Source organism: Dipodomys merriami, unplaced genomic scaffold (assembly GCF_024711535.1).
Source record: "Dipodomys merriami isolate MVZ:Mamm:240054 unplaced genomic scaffold, mDipMer1.0.p SCAF_16, whole genome shotgun sequence".
NCBI lineage: Eukaryota > Metazoa > Chordata > Mammalia > Rodentia > Heteromyidae > Dipodomys > Dipodomys merriami.
The window spans coordinates 20,908,089-20,922,212 of record NW_027202937.1 but is presented as its reverse complement, the minus strand read 5'-3'; the positions used below and the strand labels follow the sequence as shown (position 1 = coordinate 20,922,212).

The window sequence follows — 14,124 nt, the reverse complement described above, 5'->3', positions numbered from 1 at the left end:
GGATAGGGATTTCTTTGGAGTCTCTGTTTGGTTCTGTCTGTGTCTGTCACTAACCTGATTGCACCTGGTACTTAACCTCTCCACTTTCAGTGTTTCCACTTTTCAAACAAGGAAATGTCACAGCCAGTGTCACCTAGAATTATGGGTTTCATATCAAAGTGGACATGTCTTTTGGGGATGACATTTGCCTCTCTTGCCCTCATGCCCTATTATCTCAGCTAATGAGAAAAGACTCCCAACTCAGCCAGCAAGGCTCCATTCTACACATTCTCTGATAAATTAGTGCCACAGAACATGAATGTATGAGAGACAAGAAGAAATCTGTAGTCTGAAAGACATAATGGCGGAGCTGGTCCCCATTACTACCTGTTTGTTGTAAATATTGGCTGCAATCCGCTTTCGTAATACTAACTCCATGGCGGCCGGGTGACTGAGTTGGACTGTGGTCTTCACGATAAGATAAATCCTCTCGTTCTGGGGTGTGACTCTATTCAAGTGAACAGAGTCGTGCACCGAAGAGTCCCAGGAGGCTGTGGCTGAAACCTGGGAGTGGGAGAAGGATGGGGAGATGGAAAGAGATGACGCAGCTGTTTATAAATTAACTCAATGTCATCCAAGAGCCAGCCTTCCTCATCTAGTTTGAGTGACAGCACATAAAGTTTTCTTTATTTTTTTTTTAAATTTTCTTCTAGGACTCTAACCTTCTTTCCCAAAGCAAACTATAGTGGTTTCACAGGAGGGCAGGCCCACAGAACCTATGTGTTAATCTGAAGCCCTGTAGGAGAGTCCTGGGGAGGAATTACCTCGTCATCACTATGCTTTATGATAGGCAGGTAGAAAAACTGGCTGCCATGTTCCTTGGGCAAGATGGAGTTCACGCCTGATGCATGGGGACCAACAAGCTGTTCATTGGCACTGAGGTCATCCGCTAATCAAGGTCAAGGCACAAAAGAAAAGAGTAGGGGATAAAGTTAGTTTTGAAGTAACAACATTTAAAAAGATACACACACACACCCCTTCCCCTATAATTAAAAGGTGCTGGGGTCAAACTCAAGGGCTGGGATAGGCTAAACTGCATGTCAACCAAAAATATGTTTTTTAACAGATGAAGTTTACATGTAACACATTCCTAACTTTTCCCCCCTCATTACTTATCTTGCACTTGAAACAGATACTCCAAGACTCAGGGTAGCTTTCACTTTTTATTTATTTTCAGTTACTACTATTTTTGGTGGGTGCCACTGCGAGGGCTTGAACTCAGGGCTCTGTGCTCTCCTTGGCTTGCTTGTTTATGGCTGGCGCTCTATCACCTGAGCAGCACAACTCTTGTCTGCATTTTGCTGGTCAACTGGAGATGGAGTCTTAAGGACTTTTCTGCCTTGGCTGGCTTTGTACATCTATCCTCAGATTTTCGCCTCCTGAGTAGCAAGGATTACAGGTGCCTGGCTTCCATTTGTGCTCTTAAAACAATTAGAATTTTGCTGGTCTTTTTTTTTCCTTTTCTTTTTCTTATGGTGCTAGGGATTGAACCTAAGGATCAGCATATGCTCAGCAAATGCTGTACAACTTGAGCCACGCCCCCTAGTCCAAGAACACATAAGGCAAGGTTACACTGTGATCACTTCTAGCATCAAAATTATTGGGTTTGAGTAGCAAAAGACATTAGTCAGAATGCAGATTCCTAGGCCATTGCCAAGGCTGAGTCAGAATATCTGAAGGTGATTACTTTTCCAAGTAATAACTATGCCTATTAATATTCCAAAACAACTATATACTTCTCTCACTCTCCCTAGGTGCTCTCATACTTTGATTAAACAACCGCATCCCTTCTTCTGTGATTCTACATGTCATGCTTATATATTTTTGGTTGACACAAAAATGTCATCTCTATGTGGCATAAGAGTAATTACAAGTGATTTATCAATAAAAATGTGAGCAAATGGATAATAAATCTTAATTAAGTGTAACAATCCCTGGAATGTTAAGTACCTACTCACCATTCAAATCAAGGAAGAGAACTGGTATGTGAGTTTCCATGCCAGGAGGTGGGATCCTAAATTGAATGACAAAATTTAGAAATATTTTATATCTTACTGGGATAATAAAACACCACACAACCATGGAAGCAGAAAACCACTGGGGAGATACAGGCCCTTTTCATGAAGTATGTTCACATTTTACTTCCCTGTTAACACAAATCATGGAAACTATGTCAGATATAAACATTAAAAACCCACCAGTCATATGAATTACCCATAATTACTTGAAGTAAAGATTAAAGCCTTGCTCAAAATAATTTTTGTGAAGCCAGGCATGGTGGTATAATCCCAGCTGTAATCCCAGCTACTTGGGATGTAGAGGGAGGAGGATGGTGAGTTTCTTTCTTTCTTTTTTTTTTTTTTGTCGGTCGTGGGGCTTGAACTCTGGGCTTGGGCGCTGTCCCTCAGCTCTTCAGCTCAAGGCAAGCGCTCTACCACTTGAGCTACAGCGCCACTTCCGGTTTTCTGGTGGTTTATTGGAGATAGGAGTCTCACGGTCTCTCCTGCCCGGGCTGGCTTTGAACCATGATCCTCAGATCTCAGCCTCCTGAGTAGCTAGGATTACAGGCGTGAGCCACCAGCGCCCGGCCAGGATGGCGAGTTTCAAGGTAGCTAGCCAAAGGTTCTGACAGTCCCTGTTTCAAAAAAAAAAAAAAAAGAAATAAAAGGGTTGTGAGTGTGGCTTAAGTGACAGAGTACTGTCCTAGCGTGAGCAAGGCCTTTGGTTCAGTCCTCAGTAGTGTAATAATAATAGCTATACTACTATTAATATCAATTTTAGTGATAAAACAAGGGTTGTGGTGGTGTTAGAGATAGTAGAATAGCTCAGAGCCTAGAGGAAGTAAACAAAAGTGACATTATGCAATAAGCTTGGATGAGATGAGAATATAAATTGTGTGGGGTGGGACTAAGCAGTGTACTCTCTAAACTGGCCCAGCTACAGCAGAAATCACTCCCCTCACCCCCCCCCCTCTCTCATCGGTCATGGGCCTGAACTCTGGGCCTGGGCGCTGTCTCTCAGCTCTTCAGCTCAAGGCGAGCACTCTACCACTTGAGCCACAGTGCCATGTGTGGTTTTTTTCTGCTTATATGGTGCTGAGGAATTGAACCCAGGGCCACATGCATGTAAGGCAAGAGCTCTACCACTAAGCCACCTTCCCAGCCCCACTTTCATCTCTGAAGATGAAGAGTCTCAGGCCTTCTTTCCCTTTCTGAATCAGAATAACAAGGTGGGATCCGGGACTACATTATCCAAACCCTGCAGATGATCTGAAGTTTGAAAAAACATTGTGTGAGAATCAGGTGAGGACCATCTAGAGTGAGCTGTGAGGAACAGCACAAGGCTAGGAATGAGCTGCCTGTGGATAGGAAGTGGCAGTGGGTGGCTTGCAGGATTCGGCACACCAGGACAAATGTCAAGGATGAACAGCGGCTTACAAATTATGTGTTTACAAATTTAGATTCTCTACTCTCTAAAGGAGACTATTAAAATCAATTACATTCCATTTACCGATAGAGACAAAAATACACTGTTTCTATGTCTATCCAAAGAAATCTATGTGGCCACACACACTCTTGTGTTCAAAGGGAATCTTGAATTTTTCTCTTAAATGCTTAGGACAAAAGCTGGAGATGTAGCTCAGCAATAAAGTGCTTGCCTAGCATGTGCAAGGTTCCAGATTCCATCACTAGCACCACAGAAAAACAAAGAAACACAACGTAAATAAAACTAGCAAACACGGTCAGGGCATTTTCTGCAGTAAGAATGAGAAAGGCTGAAGCAACTGCAGTTGAATCAACATGAAAGTGTTATTTCTTTCCATGTACAAGGCTATGATACACAAGATACCTCCCATGCATTATCCCTAAATCCTATAACACTATCAAAAGATAAAGCCAAAGGGGCAGTTAAAGGAAATACATTAAGAGCTGAAGCAAGAAATTAAATCCAGATCTACTTTACTCCAGATGCTGCTATCAAACTAGGCTATTTCTCATTAACATGTCTAGGACTGACTAATCAACTGATTGATCATGTAGTGCTAAAATGTTTAAGTCAGTTGCCAAACTAAGCAGGTACTAGAGCGAATAACAGCTCTTTTGCTCTCTTCAAGTATACCCTAGAAACCTTCTCGAGCCAAAATGAGAGAATTTCTACAGATCAGAAAATGTTCAAGTTGCTATTCAGAACAACAGAGCAGTATGGTATTTGATTCCTTCCTCTGAAGAAAGTTGGCAGTGATTCGAACATATAATGACAAAGGAGTACTAGAGATGGCATTTCCTGGGCCAGTCACGGAAAGCCACCTGCATGGCTCTATCCGGCAGGTAGCAGATCCCACCCTGCCAGGCATGTAAGAGAGGGCAGCCTTACCAGTCAGCAGGAGCCCCAGGGATCCCACTGCCTGGGGCTGGTACCAACACAGCATTCCTTTCCTCCGTCAGTCCCACCCACTGCTCCACAAGCCGAGCTTCCCGTTCCACATCGTCCTCTGTTTTCTCTGCAGAAGAAAATGAAGAGATGAATGAGAATGAGACAGGAAGCACAATCCCTAAAGTTAAAAATAAGTAGATCTTCACCCTGCGATAACCAAAATGGCTTAGACATCCACTATGTCCCCAAAATGGATGGAGGCTTCAAAGGCAAGCATGAACATCCAGGCTGGGAAAGGCTATGACAGCAGCTTCAGGCAGTATAAGCCAGAAACAGTAGAAAGAGCACTGGAACAGCAATGACAAATCTTAGATCATGTGACCGGTGCTAAGATTTGGGGAAGTTGTTCAACAGATGAGTCTGTTTCCTAATGTGTCAAACAGGAATTCAAGTCATTTCTGCTCTGTCACATGGTGTTATGATTAAGTAAAATAATGGACTGGACATCATAAAATAATATACCATGTCACAAAGACAGAGAATTTTAAAACATATGTTTGTTTTATTCCAAAAAACTTTTTATGCTCCCTTCATGCTCATTAGGAAAAGGATTTTATTTGATACATTCTTAAAATTTTCGTATCTGTAATTGAATTCTGGGACTCCCTGGGGATACTAGCAATGAGTTTTCATGATCACAATGTGCATTTGAGTCAACACCACACTTCTTCAGGAAATGAATTAACAGCCATAATGTGTTTATTGATGTAGAATCAACCACAAGGACAATGAAGTCAGGATGAGTGATAAGATTCTTTTGAGACAGGGTCTTACTATGTAGCCCAGGCTGGTCTTGAACTTCCAGATCATCTAGCCTTTATATCCCAAATGCTGTGATTACAAGTACATATCAACTGAACTGGACTGAGACAAAAATTTGAAGGACATATTTCTACTACAGGATCCAAGTGCATAGTAAGCAAATGGCACCCTTAGGGGCAACTACAGAGCCACACTGCCCGACAGGAATAAGGCACCATGTGGTCTAGATGGTGTTCATGCATGCTGACATTCTGCATACCAGCACACTGGTAATGACCACATTTGTGATCACTGAAACACAACTGAGCTGGACATTTAATGTCACAGCTTTTTGACACACTCATAGTTATATGAAAAGTTATACCATTCAGAGACTTAATAGAAAGGTAATTTGGTTCAGTAATATCTTTAATGGTTTCAAGTTCAACTAAGATGGTACTGTCTAACGAAGGAAAGAAAGGAATCTACTACCAGTGAATAGAAATGAAAAGACTATTCCCAGAGCATTTAACCTCATATATCTTAAAAGAAAATTATTAGCTTACATTTCACATACCTTTTTTTTTTTTTTTGGTCCGGTTGTGGGGCCTGAACTCTGGGCCTGAGCACTGTCCCTCAGCTCTTCAGCTCAAGGCTAGTGCTCTACCACTTGAGCCACAGCGCCACTTCCGGCTTTTTTCTTTTTGCTTATGTAGTGCTGAGGAATCGAACCCAGGGCCTCAGGCATGCAAGGCAAGCGCTCTACCACTGAGCCAACTTCCCAGCCCTTCACATACCTTTTTTGTTGTTGACTTTTTTAATCTGTTCATCTAAGTATTCTCTCCGTTTAATGAGTGCATCTGACCACCTCTCTCTCACGCAGTTTAAATCTTCTTCCTGGCAACATGGGCAGAAAACATTCATCTATAGGATGCTAGACAGTTATTTTCTTTAAAAAACAAAAGTCTAAATTGATTAGCAAACTTTCCATTAGGAAAGGCCATTGAACACTGGTGTGTGATTAATGTACAGGAAAGCAGGGGACTCAGTAGCACCACATGCTGATCAAGGATTTGGGTCCCCAGAAATCAGATCTCCACAAGGATAATCATTAGCCTTTTTAAAGCAAGACAAGCTCAGCTGATACCAGGGATCGCATGATTTTTAGGCTAAGTTCATGCATTGTACTTAAATGGCAGCTACTGATTGAAAGATGTGCAATTTTAAACAGGAAGACCACATAGAACATATCAAACAGATAGAGGAGGACAGGCATTTATTTCACAGTTCAGTGGCCTAGTAACATGTATTTTCTGAAATGGAAAGAATAGGTCAGCAGAGAAGCTTTTGAACTTTCTCCAAAGATTTTACATCTAAATGTCACCATGAGACTAAACAACAGTCTCCCATGCAAAAACCCAACATGCATTCAGCCATGCTTGAAGAAATTCCCGAAGCAGCCATGGACTTGGATGTGCACGACGTGGCAGGAAGCACGCAAAAAGCCAAAAGACGTTAGTCAATGGCACTGCTGACATCCCAGGGAACACTGACCTTTCCCCTAAGGTTTGTTTGCATTTGCTTCTTTCCTTTCTATGTAAAATTATGAACAAGGAAAGAAAAGTCTACAGTTTTATTCAAAATGCTCATTGGCTTAATGCTAGTCTAATGGTAAAGACATTATACTAAGGCTAGACACTAGGAACTTCTAATGCTATTTCTATAATGTTCCCACTTTTTTGTGGAGTGGGGTGGGGCAGACAGCAGGATTTGAACTCAATGTCCTTGCTCAGGCATTCTACCACATGAGCCATATCTCCACTGCAGCTTCATACTATTGGGAGTTTTTTGTTTTTTGGAAATGGAGTCTCATGTAATTTCCTGCCTAAATTGGCAGGAACTTCAACCCTTCAGATCTCAGCCTTCTGAGGATCCAGGATGAAAGGTGTGAGCCACTGGTGCCTAGCAATGGACCCATATTTTACATACTGGAAGGCACAACCGGGAAAATATCTTCTGGTGCTAGCAATGGACCCATATTTTACATACTGGTAGGCACAACCGGGAAAATATCTTCTGAATTTGTGTGGAGAAGCAGTACAAAGACTGGGAATCAAAGACAGAAACCATCTTAGTTCACTGGTTTGATCATGATGGTATCATCCCATACTGCATGCTCTCAGGCTAGTCAGTGCTGACCCTTTTATAGCTGCACATACCTTTTTTCTCTACATTTCCAACAAGAAAAGGCTGAGATTTAAATTCTATAACTTATGGAGAACTAACCTTTTCCCTAATGAAAGGAGAAAACTAGCTAAACAAAAGAAAGCTATGTGCATAAAATGCCTCTAACTTTCCTGTCCAGTAAGTGTTTTAAAGTTAAATGGTATTTTAGAACAACACTAATTTCTTGGATATAAGAAGCAAAGTACAGTTTAGCATAGGAAAGATAAGAATCTAAAGATTATGGATGGAAAACTATGTAATTTTTTTAGGAGCAGTACTTTTAATATAGTGATAATGATCTTGCTTAGCAAGGCTTTACAAGCTAATAATTTCAGATCGCAGAGGAAAAAATGCAGTATCTGGTTATAAGTTCTGAAAACAAAGAGGAAAAACAACAGACATAGTATTGTATATTTGATTACATATGAAGCAATTCAAAAGCACGGGCAAAACTGCACATTCTTGCTCTCTAAGCCACTTTCCTCCTCCCTGGCCTCTGCTTTTGCGAATGCTGGCAATTAGCAATAGCTGTGCCCCATGCCACAGGATTGACAGCAGTAGCAATACCTGATAACTATCCATATCATCACCATCCTCATCATTTCTCTGGTAGGAAAAAAATAAACACAAAGGACATGCATTTTGTTTCTCCAACAGCACATGGGAAATAATTCTCTAACACACATCACAATGGGCAAGTCACATGAAATTGGCATAATAAAACATTTCAACAAAATTCCAAAAGTTGAATGGATTTATTTACTCTGTCATGTAAAGTTAACAGTGCTGGTAATGGAACCCAGAAACTTGTCTATGCCAGGCATTCTTTCTACACTGAGCTACATACAACTCCATCCCTAACAAACTGTTTTAAGGAAAGCAGTTATATTGAAACTAAGATAGGGAAAGAAATCCACAGCCTTAGTTAGGACTTGTGCCACTGTTGTAAGACAGTTTGGTAATATGTATAGGTAGGCTATAGATAAATATCATTTGTAGGTAGACTGTGAGATGGGGAATGGGCTTAAGAACATAGAAAGCAACGCCTACAAGGACTTCAGAGATTCTCTTGCCCAACTTTGGCTTTGGCTAGGCAGCAACAGAGGTCCTCCAGGATACAGTGATTTAATCAAGGTTCACACACTAGAGGACAACCAGGATGGAAGGAAAGCCCTTAGTCGCCAACCTTACGGGTTATTGCCCTATAATCACCACACCTGAATGAAATCAGATCACCCAAGTCCTGTACAGCTCTCTTGCAATAAAAAAGAAAGAAAGAAAGAACTCCCTTCTATGCTGGGGGCCAAATAACAATTAGTTTAGTTTGAGAAATGCTAAAAACACGGCAACATTTCATGATAAAGTAACAATTCTGGCAAAAAAAAAAAAAAAAGTAACATACTGACAAGAATTTTAACTGAGACAATTTTCTTTAGAAATAAGATTTTTTTTTAAGTCTGGTAATTATTACTATCAGTTATGTGACTAATTTATTAAATACAAACATAATCCTGAACTAATTTATCTTTGAAGTAAGGTTCCCTAGGAGTTAAAGAAACAGCTCTACTATACCACAAATTTCTAGATCAGGAAAGTACTTTCACCAACTAAGACTAGCCCAAGCTTCTGTGATGCAGAACTGTTGTGAAACAAGAATATTTTGTATTGGTTTTGGCTATTGCTTTAGCGAAATTCTAAAGAACTGTGTCAACAACAACGGAAAGTTTGTAGACATTACCTTAAGCACGGCGGCAAAGGGGATGGATTAAAAACCTTGGAAACTGTCACAGTTTCCATTTGTGGGGCTGGTATTGGCTGGGACTCAATTTTTTTGTTTTATAAAGCTAAGGAGCGAAGGCAGAGTCCTCATACTTGCTAACTAGGCACATGTTCTACCACTGAGCAACCCCCCAGCCCTGATACTCTGCTCTTAAGATTGCATATAGCACTGGAAAAAGATCAATATTTCAAAGTCCATGCTTTGACAAAAATTTATTTTAACTGGACGTATGGCTGTTGAAGGAATGCAAATAATCAATAGGTACATGAAAAAAGAACTTTCAGCTAAGTGACAGAACACATTCTGTAAAGGTCACTGGTTCAGATATATAAATTGCTTTATCAAACAGCAAAAACTTCTTAAGCCACAATGTTTTACTACAAAAAGGAACCTCTGAGAGTTACTAAGTTTATCTCATCATTTTGGACAAGAAAAAAAACAATCTTTAGTTTAAAATACCCAGCAAAAATCATGACTTGGTAGAAATGAACCTGATAAGCAAAAATCATGACTTGGTAGAAATGAACCTGATAAAGACTGCAGGCCTCCCACTCCAAATCTAATGTCAGCTCTTCCTACCAAATCCTGAGGCTACCGGGGAAACCGCAGGCCAGGGAAGGCCTGAACTGGGATGAAAATCCTTACAACCCAATTCCCCAATCACAGACTGTGAACACACAAGAAGTCTGGTGGAAAAGTGCCCTATACAAACCAGACCTTGGCTAGGGTGGCCTTCATACCTGGAAAGAAGTGTGTGGGTTGAGAGAGCTGGAGAGAATTTGAACCTAGGAGAGGAAGGGTTTGCCTGACAAAGCTACACCTTCCTGACAGCTCAAGGGTTTGTGCACTGACGTTTAGCTTTGAGGAAAGGTCTTCCCAAACACCAGGAAGCCCAAAGAAAAACAGGGGGAGATGGACCATTCTCAGGATTGGCTGAGCTCCTGCCTGTACTCCAGAGAGAAATACAGGAGAAATGTTTTCTTCCTGCAGGCAAGGCAAGACAACGCCAGGCAGGGCAAAGCAAAGCAGGGAGAGTGCTCCTATCACACAGGGCAGGGCAGCAAGGGCGCAGGATTAAACCACGATTCTTTCCTGTCTGAACTCACATCTATTGAAGCTCAGGATGCCCATTTAGGCAGGTAAGGGTGGGGATGAAGTTCATAACTAGAGTTTATCCTCAAGGAGTCCAGAAGAGGTCTCACCAATCCCATGAAAGTCAATTCTTAGGGGATTTCATCTTTTTATTTTTTTAAATATGAAGATAAGATTTAGGAGATGAAGATTTAATGGATGAAAGTGATCACGAAGACAGACTGCTTGTTAAAAAAAAAAAGCAGTAAAGCTTGCAAATAAGTGGCTCATTACAATTTTAAAAAGAGTACACTAAAAAAAGAATGTTTAGCCAAGTGATGGAACTCATTCTGTAAAGGTCACTGTTTAAGATATATAAACTGTTCTATCAAATAGCAAAAACTTCTTAAGCTACAATGTTTTACTGCAGAAAAGAACCTCCGAGAATTACTACATTTATGTCATCATTTTAGAAAAGAAACAAGAACTCTTTCAATTAGCCAGCAAAAATCATGATTTAGTTTATGGTGTTATCATTAGGTATGGTATTAATAAAAGTAAGTTGAGGCTAGGCAGCAACACCAAATATCCAACAGTTTGGGCTAGCTAGAAAATAAAACCTGTCTAGCTTTCATCAGTATCTTTATAAATAAAATTACTACTAATTAGAACTAGGCAAACATAATATTTTAAATCTAGAAAGAAAGGCAATGAATGGAAATGTGAACTGGGAGAAGAAAGGGAGCCAGGACAAGGAGTTCTTTAATCTCCCTAAATAGGTCCCATTATGGGTCATTCATTTCCCCCCTTCTGCATCATCCCATCTTTCTTACTGTTCCAAGTGTAAGGAATGGAACCCAGGGCCTCAAGGCTACAAAACAAGAGTTCTACCACTGAGCCACCTGCCAGCTCCCAATCTTTGTTAGTACTATTTTAAATCTATCTTACCTGGTAACTGTCCAGCCCTCTTTGGAGTTTGGTGGACCTGGCAGTTACACAGCCAATGGATACTGACAATATGGCTTCAACCATGAGTGGCAATGTCCCTGAATGCTGTACAGGCTGTACTGTGACTTGTACTCGACGTGAGTGACCCTGCAAGGTGGGATGGGGAGGTCAGGAATATGGGAAGGGAAGAAGGGAAGGGTAAAGAATTAGGGAACAGAAACTCAAATAATTAGAAAAATTCTAGGCCAGGCTCTGGTGTCCCGCACATATAGTCTTAGCTACTCAGGAGGCTGAGATCTGAGGATCACAGTTTGAAGCCAGCCCAAGCAGGAAAGTTTGTGACTCTTATCTCCAATTAACAATCAGAAAACCGGGAGTGGAGCTGTGGCTTAAGTATATTAGAATGCTAGCTTTGAGCCACCAAAAAAACACCAACAATTCAGGCCTGGACAGTAACCAGGCCTGAGTTCAAACCTCAGGACTGGCAAAATAATAATAATAATAATAATAATAATAATAATAATAATAATAATAATAATAATAATAATAATAATAATAATAGGCAAAGAGAAAAACAATCTTAGTACCTGTCTAAGCTGAAAGATGCCGCCTGTGTTGACATCTTTTGCTTGATGAAGTTCCACTGCAGTGTATTCCCCCAACTCATTCAACTCTAGTATGGAAATCCACATTTCTATTCTTCGAGTGACTTCATTCCACCTGCAAAAACACATCCCCACAAGCAGCAAAGGTAGGTCACCCAGGGACATGATTAAAGGAGTGGCAAGCTATCATTTACGGAGCATTTACTATGCTCTAGGCCCATGTCAGCTTTATCACACAAACACATTTAACTCTCAAACATCCCTAGGGTATACACTTAAAAGTTTGCTAGTGTCTACTACTGTTCCAGTCCCACATTCCTGTGGCAGCTTGGCATTTCTTTTTTTTTTTTTTTGGTCCGGTCCTGGGGCCTGAACTCTGGGCCTGCGCGCGGTCCCTCAGCTCTTCAGCTCAAGGCTAGTGCTCTACCACTTGAGCCACAGCACCACTTCTGGCTTTTTTCTTTTTTTGCTTATGTGGTGCTGAGGAATCGAACCTAGGGCCTCAGGCATGCAAGGCAAGCGCTCTACCACTGAGCCACCTTCCCAGCCCCAAGTACATTTCTTTTTTTTTTTTTTTGGTGGGGGGTCCGTTCATGGGGCCTGAACTCTAGGCCTGCGCGCTATTCCTCAGCTCTTCAGCTAGCACTCTACCACTTGAGCCACAGCGCCACTTCCGGCCTTTTTCTTTTTGCTTATGTGGTGTTGAGGAATTGAACCCAGGGCCTCATGCATGCAAGGCAAGCGCTCTACCACTGAGCCACCTTCCCAGCCCAGCTTGGCATTTCTTATAGATTATCTCCACCTGCTTTCCTATCAGTGGAATTATGCAATATGAATTCGTGACTGGCTTCTCTTATTTGGCATAATGGTTTTGAGATCCACACAAATCTGTAAACTGTCCTTTACTAATGCTGACAAAATATTCTACTGCATGAGTAATATGACAATGTGTTCATTTGTCCACTGAAGGCATCCTGGTTGTTTAATTTCGAGGTACTATAAAGTTGCCATGAATATTCATGTACAACTGTAAGGACGTACTTCAGTTTTCCTTTCTCTTGGGTAAATACCTACATGTGGGATTGTTGGCTCAATGAAGAGGCAAATGATGAACTTCACAACAAACGATCCAGCTTTCTTCCAGACAGTAGCTTGCCCATGTATATTCATAGTGATGCCTTTTAATAAGCTAAGCTTTCAATGGTATTGAAGTCTAACAAGAATGTTTTCCTACATGGTCAGAGCTTTCTGTGGCCTCTCTGCAAATCTGTGACCATGTCTAAATCATAAAAGTATCTCCCTACAAGCCCCATTACTGACAAAAAACAAAACAAAAAAACAAAAAAATATTTCCCTAGATGATGCCTAGTATTGCCCATCTGTAATCCCAGCACATGGAAAGCAGAAGTTAGAGGATTGCTCAAGTTTAAGATCAGCCAGGACTACAAAAAAATAAACAACCACCAAAAAACCCAAACCCCCAAAGTCAACAACAACAACAAAAAAACCCTACTGTTTCTGCCATCACATTTTACACACAGACAGTTTGTTTGGGGTGGTATTGGGATTTTTACTTAGGGACATACTCTTGCTAAAAAGATGTTCCCAACTCTGTTTTGCTTTATTTATTGTTTGGATATGGTACCCATGTTTTGCATGAGACTGGTCTCCTAGAGCCATCTTCCTACCTATACCTCCCACATAGCTAAATAGAAGGTACCACCACACCTACATTGGGTCTCACAAACGGTTTGACTAGGTAGGCCTCAGATGATGATCCTTCTGATCTCTGCCTTCTGAGTATCTGGGATTACAATTGGAGCATCATACTTGGCAGGCCAAGTTTTAACTTTTACATCCGAAGTTGGAATTCATGTCAAGTCCATTTTTGTGTATGGTATAAAGTAAGATCAAGGTTGACATTGTCCATATATATATATATATATATATATATATATATATATATGTGCAGTTGCCATAGTCTTCTTTCCAACTTACCTTTATTAAATTATATTTCTTTGATGCCTACTGATTCCTTCTGTCATTCTCATTTGCAGAAGAGGGAACAGGTTCAGAGAGGCTAAGTAACTTGTCCAAACTAACATTAGCAGTGATTGGGATCTTGGGATCATATCCTATGTCCTACTGATTGATTGATTGAGATTATCTTGGGGCTTGAACTTAGGGCTTGGGCACTGTCTCTGAGCACTTTTGCTAATGGTGAGCACTTTACCACTGGAGCCATAGTTCTACTTCTCGCTTTTTGGTGGTTAACTAGAG

General features: G+C 40.9%; 1 protein-coding gene across 4 annotated transcripts in view; it reads right to left on the bottom strand.

Moving 5' to 3' along the window:
* Positions 1-14,124, bottom strand: part of Kif13a (kinesin family member 13A) — a 164,499-nt gene that overhangs the window by 17,988 nt on the left and 132,387 nt on the right. For 2 of the 4 annotated variants that reach the window (XM_070024502.1, XM_070024504.1), the window contains 8 exons: positions 11,827-11,959; positions 11,240-11,386; positions 8,008-8,046; positions 6,012-6,111; positions 4,414-4,540; positions 1,998-2,053; positions 804-928; positions 367-543 (listed from right to left, as the gene is read on the bottom strand). In XM_070024502.1, the coding sequence (XP_069880603.1) occupies positions 367-543; positions 804-928; positions 1,998-2,053; positions 4,414-4,540; positions 6,012-6,111; positions 8,008-8,046; positions 11,240-11,386; positions 11,827-11,959 (904 nt within the window). The remainder of the gene's footprint in view (positions 1-366; positions 544-803; positions 929-1,997; positions 2,054-4,413; positions 4,541-6,011; positions 6,112-8,007; positions 8,047-11,239; positions 11,387-11,826; positions 11,960-14,124) is intronic. The other 2 variants (XM_070024503.1, XM_070024505.1) reach the window with 1 other exon arrangement.